The sequence below is a fragment of the Tubulanus polymorphus genome, chromosome 2 (assembly GCF_964204645.1).
Source record: "Tubulanus polymorphus chromosome 2, tnTubPoly1.2, whole genome shotgun sequence".
Lineage (NCBI taxonomy): Eukaryota > Metazoa > Nemertea > Palaeonemertea > Tubulaniformes > Tubulanidae > Tubulanus > Tubulanus polymorphus.
Window position 1 is genome coordinate 14,072,962 of NC_134026.1, and position 14,219 is coordinate 14,087,180.

General features: G+C 38.8%; 1 protein-coding gene across 1 annotated transcript in view; it reads left to right on the plus strand.

Moving 5' to 3' along the window:
- Positions 1–201: 201 nt before the first annotated feature.
- The window catches only part of LOC141899503 (metal transporter CNNM4-like), a 50,598-nt gene continuing 36,580 nt past the window's right edge, over positions 202–14,219 (plus strand). The window contains exon 1 of the mRNA XM_074785861.1: positions 202–1,614. Within this exon, the coding sequence (XP_074641962.1) occupies positions 249–1,614 (1,366 nt within the window). The 5' untranslated portion in view covers positions 202–248. The remainder of the gene's footprint in view (positions 1,615–14,219) is intronic.

Here is a 14,219-nt window from a genome sequence, read left to right on the forward strand (position 1 = left end):
TGTTGAACAAAGAATCATCAAAAGATGATAACGAAGGAAAAGATTGCGGCAATTTGTTTATGATCATACAATTCGGCGCACAGAATTGGTTGAATAAAGTCTTTGTATTTAAGTCTGTTCCTCACGCACGTGGTTATGTTATTATTTACCAATGACGTCATCGACAAACTCGTCTTGGAACTAATGACGACCGATTAATACCGTCCGGGTCGTTGTCCGCATGTCAACACCTCTAAGCCTTCTCCAAGATGGCGATGCCGCTTTGGAGTTTCTGTCGCATTCTCATGCTTTACTATGTGTTATGCTTAATTAACATCACATTTGCATCGAATTCAAGTGCTGTCGTAAATGGTTTTCGAGCCGAAGATTCGTCTTTCTCAAATATGGTGGATGGCACTTTGTATATCTTCGCTGGTCAGGACGTTCCATTGAGACTTTTTGGCTCTGGTTTCTCGGCAGCTACCGAAGTGGCATTTACTACTGCTGCGCCTGGTAGCTCTTCGAACGACTGCACGGATATGGCTAAATCTAGGACCTATATGTTTTCACCAGATGGGTTAACCTCAGTTTCCGCTAAAGTAGAGGTAAATTTACCGCATCTTCAGCCGACCTTTAACCAGGAAAATTATTATGTGTGCATTAAACAGACTGTGGAAAGCATTTTAGGCCAGCGACGTGAGATTTGGATTCATCAAGGTGTCGAAAACTGGGTCACATTTAAAACTAAAGTACCAGAAGAAAAAAAGAGCTTATTGCCGATGTGGCTACAAGGGATAATTATCTCTATTCTGCTTTGTCTGTCTGGCTTGTTCAGTGGTTTGAATTTAGGTTTAATGGCGTTGGATAAAACAGAGTTGAAGATTATTGAGCGATGCGGCTCCAGCTCTGAGAAACGCTATGCGAAAGTTATTGCGCCGTTGCGCAAGCGTGGAAATTTTTTATTGTGCTCATTGTTGTTAGGAAATGTTCTAGTAAATAATACATTAACTATTTTACTTGATGATTTAACTAGTGGTATGGTTGCTATTATCGGCGCAACTTTCGGCATTGTTGTTTTTGGCGAAATAATTCCTCAAGCAGTGTGCTCGCGGCATGGATTGGCAGTTGGCGCTAAGACTATTTGGATAACAAAATTTTTTATGTTGTTGACATTCCCCATTTCCTATCCTATAAGTAAATTGTTAGACCTTGTACTCGGTGAAGAGATCGGGCATGTGTATAACCGTGAAAAATTACAAGAACTGATCACGGTGACGAAAGATTTCAATGTTCTCGAAAAAGATGAAGTCAATATTATATCCGGTGCACTATCACTTACGAAGAAAATGGTCAAAGATATCATGACACCACTAAGTGATGCATTTTTGTTAGATTACAATGCAATTTTAGATTTTCAAACTATGAGTGATATAATGAAACGAGGGTATACAAGAATTCCGGTGTATGAGACGTCAAAATCTGCAATCGTTGGAATTCTCAATATCAAAGATTTGGCATTCGTTGATGCTGATGACAAAACGCCGCTGAGGACTGTATGCAAGTTTTATAATCATCCTGTGAACTTTGTTTTTGAGGATGTTAAGTTGGATGCTATGTTGGAAGAATTCAGAAAAGGTAAGTATCATTTGTGTTGCCTGGGTAATTGAAAGAAAGAATGTAGGTAAAAATACCCCCAGTAAATAGGCCCTATCCCCCGGTAAAAATCCCTCCAGGTAAAAATCCCCCTGGTAAAAATCTCCCCCATATCCACTTATCTATAAAACTAAGAGTAGAAAAAATTAACTTTTTACAACATTATTTAGGAATACATAAGTACATTAGATATTTTATTTTTACTTTTAAACCATAGTTTTTTTAGAAAATTTCAAAATTATGATAGTGTCATTTTTGATGCATGTAGCTTGCATGTCGTATATGCTAAGTCACATAATAATGTCATTTTTATGCATGTAGCTTGTTAAATATCACGGATTATCCGAGGTGAATATTGTGACCATCACCACAGAGAAATGCCTCAATTTCAACATCACCAGCTCTGTCATTTCTATTGTTTAATTATTTCAAGTGCCTTAAATTATCTAAGGGGTAATCACTCTGGTGCCCATATAATCAAAGAAGTTAATAACTGTAAATCAAACAGGTTGGCTTCGTGACTAGATAATTCGTAAGTAATCTTTATTAATTTTCAACAGTGACCACTCCTAATTAGCCAATTTAGTTAAAATGACCGAATTCAATCAACTGACTCGTACCCCTAGAATAAGTATTTTGTCTCTGCAGTGATTATTATTTATTAAACGTTTGGTAACCGTATGTATTATGCATTTAATGGAAGGAATTACTGTACTAGTGTTAAATAAAGCAATAAAGTGCAATACAATTTTTAATCCATAATTTTTTAACATAAGAGCCGTTGAAAGTGTTGAAAAATTTTAGTGAAATCAAATATGGGGGATTTTTACCTAGGGGGATATTTACCGATATATATATATATATATATACAAATATATGTACAAATATTGTGTTAACTTTGTATGGGGTGGGGGTAAAAGAGGAATCTAATGTACCGTTACTTACTTTTCTGATAGGGTCTCTCAAAAAACGTACGTACTTAATCAACGAGAGATATCCGAAATAACGTCAAATACTGATATAAAATATTAAATGACAAACCTATCCTAATATCATCCCACTCAATATATATCATTAATAGATTTGCATGATTTTATATAGGCTAGGCCTAATAGATACATCATCATTATCAAATTCTTGCAAGTATCTCAGTGTTTTCCAATTTAAGGGGGTCTTTCAAAATGAAGGTACGGTTAGGGGTCAATAAGTACCAAGTTCATACAAGGGGGAAGGGGTTTGAAAAATGGCAAAAATTTACCTTACGTACAATTTGAACACACCAATATTTTGAATGGCTATGAAAATAGACTTGAACCAAAACCAGAAATATCTAAGGATTATTGCATTGTGTACATAAGCTGTCAAATTATAACCTATATTGAGAAATTGATTTGAAATCACCGAGTCAGCGGTTCTCACGTCGTGATATTTTTCTGTGTTGAATTGTAAAATCCAAGGTAGCGTAATCGAAACACCACCAATATGAATCGGGGACTTAAGTGTTCAGTAAGTAACAGATTGAGGGATCTTGAATGTAATATGTGTCAAAATTCTGTGAGGGAAATGGGACATCGAGCTTAAAACCAGCTTAAACTAGTAAAGTGACAAGTTTATGTCATGCAGAGGTTGATTAAAGCTATATTCCCACTGTATTCTGGAATATAGTCCGAACAATATGTGACTAACATTATTCTTTAGAAGTACCATAAAATCTGAATGCCCAAGATACAAGGAAAACTAGTTATTTTCCCGGGGAAGACTCCAGTCCAGACCCTCTTAATGAGCTTTACATTGTGCAATGCTTGCTAATTGGTTTGGCATATCATTGAGCAGTAATATTTATCCCTCTTGGGACTTAAGTCCCAGCGGGCTATTGCGTTCACTGTTCGTCCGTCATAACGTTCGTCCATCCGTCCGTAGACAGAATCCAGATATTTTGGGAAGTTTTAAAGACTTCATTGTAATGTCTTGATATTTGGGTTACAGATGAATCTACCCTAGACACATCTTGAGGCCAAAAACTATGGAACGCGATTCATGCATTAAACATGACCATTGTTACGACGTAGTCTAATTGCGGCACTGTAGTATATTTGCGACGTATCTATTATGCTGCGACGTGGGAAGTTTGTAACAAAGTAGCTTATTTACGTGAAGGTTCCATAGTTCTGATATATAGCCCATGTATTATTATAGGTTGTCAATTGTAATTACATCATTTCATTCCATGATTCATCTTCATTTCACCTCCTCATTCATTTTCATGTAGAGAGTTGAACGGTCGATCGGATTACCATATCGGGTAAGGAAATCCGATTCCGACGGTGAGATTCTCTACTCCCATCATTTAGAATATATAGTAGCACCCCTCCCTCGATTATCGCCATTCGTACCTCCACACTCACCTGGACCAGTCGGTTATGATAAACCTTTCTTTCATATATTCAAATTCACGAGTGGACGTTCTTTATTTTACGAAACCAGGACAGATATTTCACAGAAATTATAAGATCACATCTGAGCTAGTCACCCATTTGTACATATATCAATTGGTGGAGAACCACGGTCCTGGTGAGTGCTATTTTTTCTAACTATTTATTTTTTTTATTTCAGGCGCTTTCTCGCTGTTACCAAGCGAGTGCTCTAACACTAGTAATTTTAATCTATTTCAGGCTTAAATCCCTGTTTTTTTGTGTAGTCGATATTGTCTTGCTTTCGGGTTATTAGCTATTGTTGTTATATTTTTTTGATACCTCGTATTATTTTGAACCTATCCACGTAACATATTTCTTATCATTGAGGTGACCAATGTATCGACCGGTACCAATGACAGTAGCACTGACTCAGGGACAGTCACTGTCCGACCCGCAGCGATTTCGCGGGAAATCCTCCTGACTGTGACATCTCCCTCTAATGTCGAGACAGCGGTTCGCTTCTCATCGAGTACTTCTCAGACAGCCATCTCTCGGCTCGACCGGCCCGTTTCTGTCAGGACCACTACCCCGATCGCCGAGTCCGCAATTCCCTTTGGGTCCTGTACCGAGAAGTCCAGCTACTGCTCATGAGACTGAACCATATATTCAGTCTATCAACTCGATTGTGCACCGTCTACAAAAGCCCACATTCCAGCCACCAAAGTTGGATTAATTTTCTGGTTCAGACTCAGAGGATTTTTCTCGTTTTATAAGAGACTTTGAAGGTCTATCCGTGCTGAACAATTGGGGTAGCGACATAAAAGCTGCTGCGCTCCCAGCCTATTTGACAGGAGTTGCGCGCGACCACTATGACGATGTCATGGCCCAGCACTCCGGTCCAGACCCCCCTACATATTCAATTATTAAGGCGGGGCTACAAACTAAGCTAGATCTGTACTGGGTACAGGAGCAGGCACTACTTGGCCGAAAACAGGGTCCTCGCGAGCCAGTCCGCCCCTATTCCCAAGACCTGACCTCTAAATTTGAAAAACTGGTTACTCCAGCCGCTTCTCGGTTTCATATTTTTATGTCTGGTCTACGGTCCGATATACGGAAATTTGTCATCACACAGCACCCTAAAAACGTGGACGAGGCCGTTAACCACGCGCTGACGGCTGAATTAATTAACCAGCTTGACCCGCCAACAACGGTCGCAGCCATTTCTGACGATAAATCGCTAGACCAATCCTTAAGGGATGAGATCGCTTCCCCAAGAAGCGAAGTGAGGGAGATACGCAACCAACAAGCTCCACAGAACGTTCGTCTGCATGACCAGTATAGGAACCAGCGAACGACTTCGGGTAATCCTATTTGCGGCAGATGTAATCGCGTCGGTCACACGGCGACCTATTGTAGAGATTGACATGATTTTCGATCGCGTCGTGGGCGTCCTACAAATTATCATAATCCCGGCAATCAAACCTACCAACCACGGGGTGCGGTAACAGGACAATGTATATTCGACGAAGCGGGGAAACTAAATGAGGCCCGTCTGAATGTGGGTTCATTCGGGCTGTCCAATCGAAATCCTACGCCAGATACCCCAAGAGAAATTTATTCGGGAATAGTCAATTTTGTTTGTTGGTTTTTTATATTGTTTTTTATATTGTATGATTAACATTGTGAAATTATCTTGTGTTTCAGTGTTCAGATGGACACACATATTTGTCATATATACTGCATCGTTATTTATATCTTATTCATATATACTCACTACATACTTGTATTCGAAATTGAAATATGCTTTATCTTACGTGTCCTCACAAGTGTCTAAACTTGATTCTAGTCTATTATTTTACCAGACTCGATACTGTATCTAATGTACGGAACGCACCGAGAGACCCTGATATGGTCTGGGGGCCAGTCGACTCAGATGTCGGCCATAATCCAACGGTTCATGCTGATAGGCCAAAGACAATTCTGGCCTCAGTAGCTAACTCAGTGCACGGGAAATTTGGCACTAACGCTGTCACTGTTCTCGTATATAGTGGAAGCGAGATAACTGTTATAAGTTAAAACGTGTTTAGATTTTTAGATTATTTTAAGAGTAAACAATTGGACCTGGCCACAAGTCACAATGTCCATTCAGCCAATGGCACGCCGATTAAAATGTTAGGGAAAATTAGTTTCAGTCTAGATATTGGTAACAGGCTTTCCGATTGATGCGCACGTAGCTTCAGTGCTGGCCTACGACGTCATCTTAGGTATGGATTTGGGGGTCGCAACCATTCAATTTCCGGGGAGTAGACCACTATGATTGCAGAAGCAGTTCGACCTAGTTAGTGACACTAAAATTTGCATTCAAGAGATGACAGTTGTCCCCCCATTCACTGAAATAATCATTCTTTCTAAAGTTGTCGACAGAATTAGAGATGACACAGAGTGCTACATAGACCCTAGCACACAATTACAAAAGTCTAACTTAATCGGGGCTAAAATAATCGCCTTAGTAAAGAGCCAAACTGTTCCGTTTCGAATCTGTAACCCTACGGTAAATCCTTTACAGCTGTTCCAGGGTACAACGGTGGGGAACCTGTCGACTGGGTCATACCAAGTACACTCAACTCTGGAAGAAACTGACACTCCGCCAGTCAGCCAGGAGAGACGCAATATGTGCCACATAAGTACTAGAAACGATAAGCCAAAACTAGACCCACCAAACGTGGACCTGAGCGACGCTAAGCTGACGAAGGACGAGAAACAGCAACTGACGGACCTACTTCGTAAATACGTTTTCGCGAATGACGATAGCGAGTGAGGCCACACTTCATTAATCAAACACCATATTGATGTTCAGGGTCACCCACCGATCGACAAAGAGCCTACTGTAGAACCCCAGGGATGAGGAAAATTGAAGAAGATGAGGTTGACAAAATGGTCGAGGCAGATATCATACGCGAATCAAACTCCCCCTGGAGTAGCCTGGTCGTTAAGTGAAAAAGAAAAACGGCCAAACACGATTCTGCGTTGACTACCGTAAAGTAAATTCCGTCACACGCAAAGATTCTTTTCCAGTGCCAAGGTGCGACAATATTCTCGATAGCCTCGGTGCAACGCAACCAAAATATTTCTCTCTTGATTTACGGTCAGGCTATTGGCAAGTGGAGGTTGACGAAGAATCCAAGCCAATTACTGCTTTTTCTTGTAACAGGGGCCGATTCGAATTCAATCGTCTTCCGTTTGGCTTATGCAATAGTCCGGGTACCTTTGAGAGATTGATGGAGAATGTGCTCCGAGGCCTAAGCTGGAAAATCTGTTTAATATATATCTAGACGATGTCGTCTTCTTTTCACAAACTTTTGAGGAACATTTGATTCACTTAGAACAGATTTTTATGTGATTTCTAGAGGCTCACGTTAAAACCCGACTAATGTCATTTTGTTCTCGATAGCGTTTTGTATTTGGCCATATTATCAGTGGTGAAGGCATCAAGCCTGACCCAGAGAAATGTCAACAATAAACGAGTATCCAGTCCCCACAACATTGAAAGACATTTGACATATAATTGTCGGTTTATTGAAAATTTAGCGAAATATGCAGTCCACTTTACGCACTCACCAGAAAAAATGCTAAGTTTGAGTGGAATGGGGACTGCGAACGATCATTCCAAGAGCTCGAGTCAGACTAACCAGTCCTCCAGTCCTAGCCTTTCCGGACTTTAACCAACCTTTCGAGCTGCACACTGATGCAAGCGCGAATGCGATAGGTCTGGTTCTGTGTCAACGTATTGATGGCAACGAACGTGTGATTGCTTACGGTGGACGAAATTTCCTGCCCCGTTCATGCCCTGTCTAGACGACAATATGTAAATGCACTGGAAGAAAATCCCGATTTACAATCCAAACCAGTACAAGATGCTGGGGCGACCAGTATATTGAAGGACCAAATCCCTATAATATTTCAAGCTCAACGAGACAATCCCAATGGCCCATCAGCATTAAAAAATTGGGTCGATCGGAGTCAAGATGGTCGTCCTGTTACCTTTTTAGTGCCCAAAAATGTCAATGTTGGCCGGAATTTTGGGTCCTGTAGCTTCCTACTTGTTTGCCATTTCTCATTGCAATTTGTGATGGGTACTCTTTGGAAAGGGATGTTTTATACCCGAGACAGGTATTTTTGATCAGCTAATTATGACACAATTGGCGGCCATCTTGGTGTCATCAGTACTCATTCGTAGGTGGAAAAAAGTTTTCCACATTACATAGATACCTAAGCTGTTTAGGTATTTTGATATAATACAGTTAATAGTCAAAGTCAGCTAGTTGAAATCTATTATTGTTAATTTGATCAACGAATCGGGTCATTGAATTGGGGCAAAAAGGTGCTTGAAAGTCATGGAATGAGACTGGTCATGGAGGCTATGAACCCTGTAAGCATATTGTGTTACTACAATCAATTGGAAAGTTGTAGCCCATAACGTGTTCTATGATTTTAATGAGTTTCAAGGACATTAGGTCTAGTTTTTCTATATGGTCATCAGGGGGCGTTGAATAGTAGAATAACTTAATATTTCCTTATTAGATTGGTACCTAGGCAAAGTTGTAGTTCATGACATGTTCAATGATTGTGGAGAGTTGCAAGGTCATTGGGTTTCGCTTATGGTCACCAGGCGGCGTTGAATAGTAAAGTACCATTTTAGCCCACTTGGGACTTTAGTCCCAGCGGGCTATTGCGTTCACTTTTCGTCCGTCCATCCGTCCGTAGACGGAATCCAGTTATTTTGGGAAGTTTTGAAGACGCTTCAAGGTAACGTCTTGATATTTGGGTTATACATGTATCTACCCGAGACACATCTTCAGCCCAAAAACTGGCCCTGTCAGAATCAAGATGGCCGACTAGCAGCCATTGTTGTTCACCAAAATCAGCACTTTTTACACATTTTTGAACTTTTTGAGGGAAATTTTGAAGACGCTTTGATCAATTACCTTGATCTTTCGGATATATGTGAATCCCCCAGGGCCCATCAACATAACAAAAATTGGGTCGGTCGGACAAAAGATGGCCGTCCTATGGCCTTTTTAGTGCCCAAAAATGTTGATTTTGGCCCGAATTCTGAGTCCTGTAGCTTCCTACTGGTTTGCCATTTCTCATTGCAATTTGTGATGGGTATTCTTTGGAAAGGGATGTTTTATACCTGAGACAGGTATTTTTCATCAGCCAATTGTGACGCAATTGGCGGCCATCTTGGTGTCACCAGTACTCATTCATAAGTGGGAAAAAGTTTTTCCACATTATATTGATACCTAAGCGTATTTTGCTACCACAATCAATTAGAAAGTTGTAGCTCATAACGTGTTCTATGATTGTGGTGAGTTTCAAGGTAATTGGATTTCGTATATGGCCACCAGGGGGCGTTGAATAATACAATATCATAGTATTTCTATATTATATTCGTACCTATGCATATTTTGTTACCGCAATCAATTGCAAAGTTGTAGCTCATGACATCATCTATGATTGTGGTGAGTTTTAAGGAAATTAGTTATTCTATATGGTCACCAGGGGGCGTTGAATAGTAGAATAACCTGGTATTTCCTTATTATATTGGTACCTAGGCATATTTTGTTACCATGATCAATTGCAAAGTTGTAGTTCATGACATGTTCTATGATTGTGGTGAGCTTCGAGGTCATTGGGTTTTGAATATGGTCACCAGGGGGCGTTGAATAGTAGAATGACTTAATATTTCCATATTAAATTGGTAACGAGTCATATTTTGTTATCACAATCAATTACAAAATCGTAGCTGCTGACATGTTCTATGATTGTGGTGAGTTTCAAGGTCGTTGGTTTTTGTAAATGGTCACCAGGGGGCGTTGAATATTGAAATTGTTAGATTGTTGAGCATTTGAAACCACTTCCCAAGTGGGCATGGTGTCCCTGGACCCCTAGTTATTATTTTGTTATCACAATCAATTACACAATCGTAGCTGCTGACATTTTTGGCTCGCGTTAGCGAGCATATGTCAATGGTTTGGCCGATCGATAATCATTCGTATACACTACACTCACAGCTATTTTTAGCACACTCAAACGCAATTTCAGTAGCCTGTAATTTCACTGCTAATGGGCAAATTGAACGGATTAAGCAAAAATATATTTCGTAATTAGTTTTTCTTGATGGTGCGCAAAGTTGAAAGTCGTGGGTTTCATATTTTTCAAGAAATTTACCAAAAAGTTTAAAAGATCCGATTTGTTTTTACACGTTTCTTTATGCAGCATCTTTAACTGTCTGAAATTGCACATGTGAAAATTCAATGCTATTTGCATCGGAAGAACTTTATCTTGCCAAGATCCGACGCTTTGTTCGATAGTTATGGGCTTTCAAAGACTCGAAATCTTGATAATATGAAATTTGTGTTGACCCAGTTTTGACTTCCATCATGACGTCGTAACATTGAACGAGTTGGATCAGCTGGTGCGCGTTATTTCACAAACAAAATGGCGGCTCGATTGATCATGTTGATATTCGTCATTTCTAGCGCGAATACTGATACTTTTAAGGCATATGATATAACGATTTAATATGTGCGTATGTTCAATGATTCATCTAGTTTTGATATCCCGTGCGTAAGGTAACCTTGCATCAAGATATCTGACGAAAATGTGGTTTCAAAATGCGGAAATTTACCTCCGTGTTCGCCACATGACTGATTTACTGATAGCATCGGATTTTTAGAGATGAGTCTGATATATACACGACTGGAATACTTGTTTTATCATCATTAATTGAAGCATTAGCATTGGCATTAGATCCAGTTTGGAGCCTGATATTAATGTTAGTTTGTTAATCGCGGTATAGTGATGAGCGTTCACGTTGAAAACAGTCGTGTACAGTCTGGTAGCAATATTGCCATATACTGTCCGTGTTCACTGCGTGTTTGTACCAGTTATAGAGTACGCATGCCACAATGTAGGTCGCGCGTAAACGATTTGTCTGAGTGAAAATGTAAGCTTAAAGCAATCCTATCGTGAAATTATTAAAAACACTGTCAGTCGATAAAACTTTGTTTCGTCAGTAACCGGCACTGGCCTCAAATTTGAAGAACTTGGGAGGTCAGTATATGATAATGAAAAACCTCCCATGAAACTTAGGCTCTCACCAAGTTTTTCTGAATTAAGAATATAGTCTCTTATTTAGTTTTTATGTAAGATTTCAATAAAATCATTTCTCTCTTCACATTTAGGCTAACCCTTCTCATTTTGTAATATTTTCTTTGACCAAATTATGTGAAGATGTCCAGGATTGTGCTTGATTGTTTAGCTATTAGCATTTTTCATTTTACAGAACGCCATCAATGTAAAGAGAATAATGTTTCAATAGAACTTTCTATGACAAAGCAGTCTCAGATGTATCGATTCTGAGAAGCTAGCGAATACCAAATATCAACCAGATAAGATAGGATAAGATAATTTATTACTCTCCAACCATTTCCATGGTACGTGAGCCAGTCTGATACCAACAGTGCCATCTGGTGTTATATATTGGCGTAAATGACGCGTTGACTTTAAGATTATGAGCTAACTGTAATATTGCGAGTTGACTGTTATATCACGAGTTGACTAAGATTATGAGCTAACTGTAATATCACGAATTGACAATAATATTATGAGCTGGCTGTAAGATTCTGAGAACTGTAATATTACTGGTTGCCTTTTAAGATTATGAATGTAATGTTAAATTACGAGTTGACTGTTATATTCTCAGTTGACTGTGTAAGATAACGAGTCGATTGTTAGATTTAAGTTGACTATCTAAGTTTGTGAAATTGAAGTTACCAATTGAGAATGTAATATTGCGATTTTGATTTTTTGCAGCGATGGCATTCCATAGTAAACCTCTGGGCCCATGGGTAATTATTATTTTGAACAAAAACTGTATTATAGATTTTCATTTAAGTTGTTATCAGTCCAATTATTATTAAAAAGTCTTCGAAAGTGATACACATTGGTCTGTCGATCTTTCTGAACTATGACCGGCCATATTTCACTAATGTTAGTAAAACAAATAAAGTAAAGTAAAACAAATCGATCTGACGTATTTGATCATGCCTACCACTGTCTGAGGTGTCAAGTTTCATCGTAGTGCCCATAGCAGTTGTTAAAGCAAACAGATCTGCATAATTAAAAAGTAGGAGAATGAGCAACGAACAATGTAATATGTTTTGATTGATATTATAAGAAATTGTACCTCGGGAGCACAGGACCTTTGGTCCTCTAGTTAAAGAACCATAACTCCATAAATAGACCATAACTCCACTGAACTCTAGAAAGGAAATGATGAAACAGTAGTAGATAATTCTTTCATGCATAAGATTTATTTCATTAGACTACATAAGGATATAGTTCTGTGAAAGCTCAAGACCCACAGGCCTCTTGTTAGTAAAGAGCTTAAATTACAGTCAACCTCGCTTATTTCGTATCTCTTGGGACCGTAGTCTTTTCTAGAAATTAGATATACGGATTATACGTTATTTGTATTTTCCATGAATTATGTTTAATTCATAGAAATGACTGACAAGTAATTGGTAAGCTTGCCAATCACTGCCAGCTGGGGGAAAAATGAAATACGAATTATGGGTCGCGAATACGTCCGAAGGAATAATTGGGACCTTTCACTTTTGGTTCAACCGTAGGCTGAGCCTATTACTATACAAATGGAGCGAATTTAAATGACAAGGCTTCCAGAGTAAAGGCTCTTTGACTGTGCAACTGAGCATATATTCATACAATTCATTAGAGCATTATCCATTCTCCAACCCCTATGAAGCTGAATTTTGAAAGAGGGCCTCGTTAAAATTTATATGAGCTTTTTCGCGAAAACCTGATAGCAAAAATATCTGTTTAAAAAAGCCAATCAGAAAGCAAAGACTCCTCTATGATTGGCTTAGCCGCAGAGATCAGCAGGTGTTTACGTGAACCCGTGGTAATGTCTACCGTTTTACTTCCGGGTTTTATTTTAACATCTAAAATTGTATTTCAATATCGATTTCTGTGAAATCTTTAGTTGATTTGGTTTTTGGGAGGAATATTTTTATTTGCACTGCAGAAAATATCATTGACAATTGTGCAAAGTCCTGAAAAATAACTTTTTCTCAAATCGGTTGGATGACCTTGATATGCGAATTAGCCATGTGATCAAACTGCAAATTCAAAAAAAATTTATTTAGCAAAAAATATCATATCAAATTCAATTTTACTTTATTGAACAAGGTTGAACAGCAAATCCAATTCAATCTTGTTTTATTGAGCAAATTTCAGAAAATTCAATTCTATTCCGCATTCTAATCAATAAGACCAAGGGAAAAGATTTATCTGAGGTATTTGTTCCTGTCAGCTCCAGTCTCTGTCAGTGCTACTTATGAAAACACGATTGAATTGTGTAAATTATTAGCCTGGGATTGACTAGTCTATCGCTGGGAGTGTATTTGGACAAAACCCACTGAATGCATCATTTGCCATTTTATGAAAAACTGACAGGCTGGCCAAAGTGCCCCTTGGGGCTCTTGTTAGAAGAATTAGATAGCTATACAAATTAACCGATGAAGAATTAAGTGAGGTTGACTGTCTATATATGTCAAAATAGATGGGTTGACTGGCATAGGCCTAATACAATATAGGCAAAATATCTACTTGGCTTCCTATATTCCAGAGGGAGTGGGGCGTTCAGTAGGGGTCCTTATTAGGCTACTATTCACCTTGATCTTCCATATATATTTGTATTCCCCAAGGGCTCAGCATAAGAAAAGTTTGGGCAATTGGACTCAAAATGGCCGTCTTGTGACCTTTTTTGTGCCAAAAAAAATTAATTTTGGCCTGAATCTGAGTCCTGTAGCTTCCTACTGGTTTGCCATTCTTCATTGAAATTTATGATGGTTATTCTATGAAAAGGGATCTTAAATACATCTGAAGGTATTTTTGATCTGCCAATTATCACACTGTTGGCTGCCATCTTAGTGTCATCAGTAGTCATTCGTGAGTGGAAAAAAAGTTTTTTGATGAAAATATAAAGAGGTTTTACTAAACATCTAGACATTTTATTGTTATAAGCACTGTCATAAGATACATCTCCTCAAATGGAATTGGAAATTTTGCCTACTTCTTTGCTTTTGT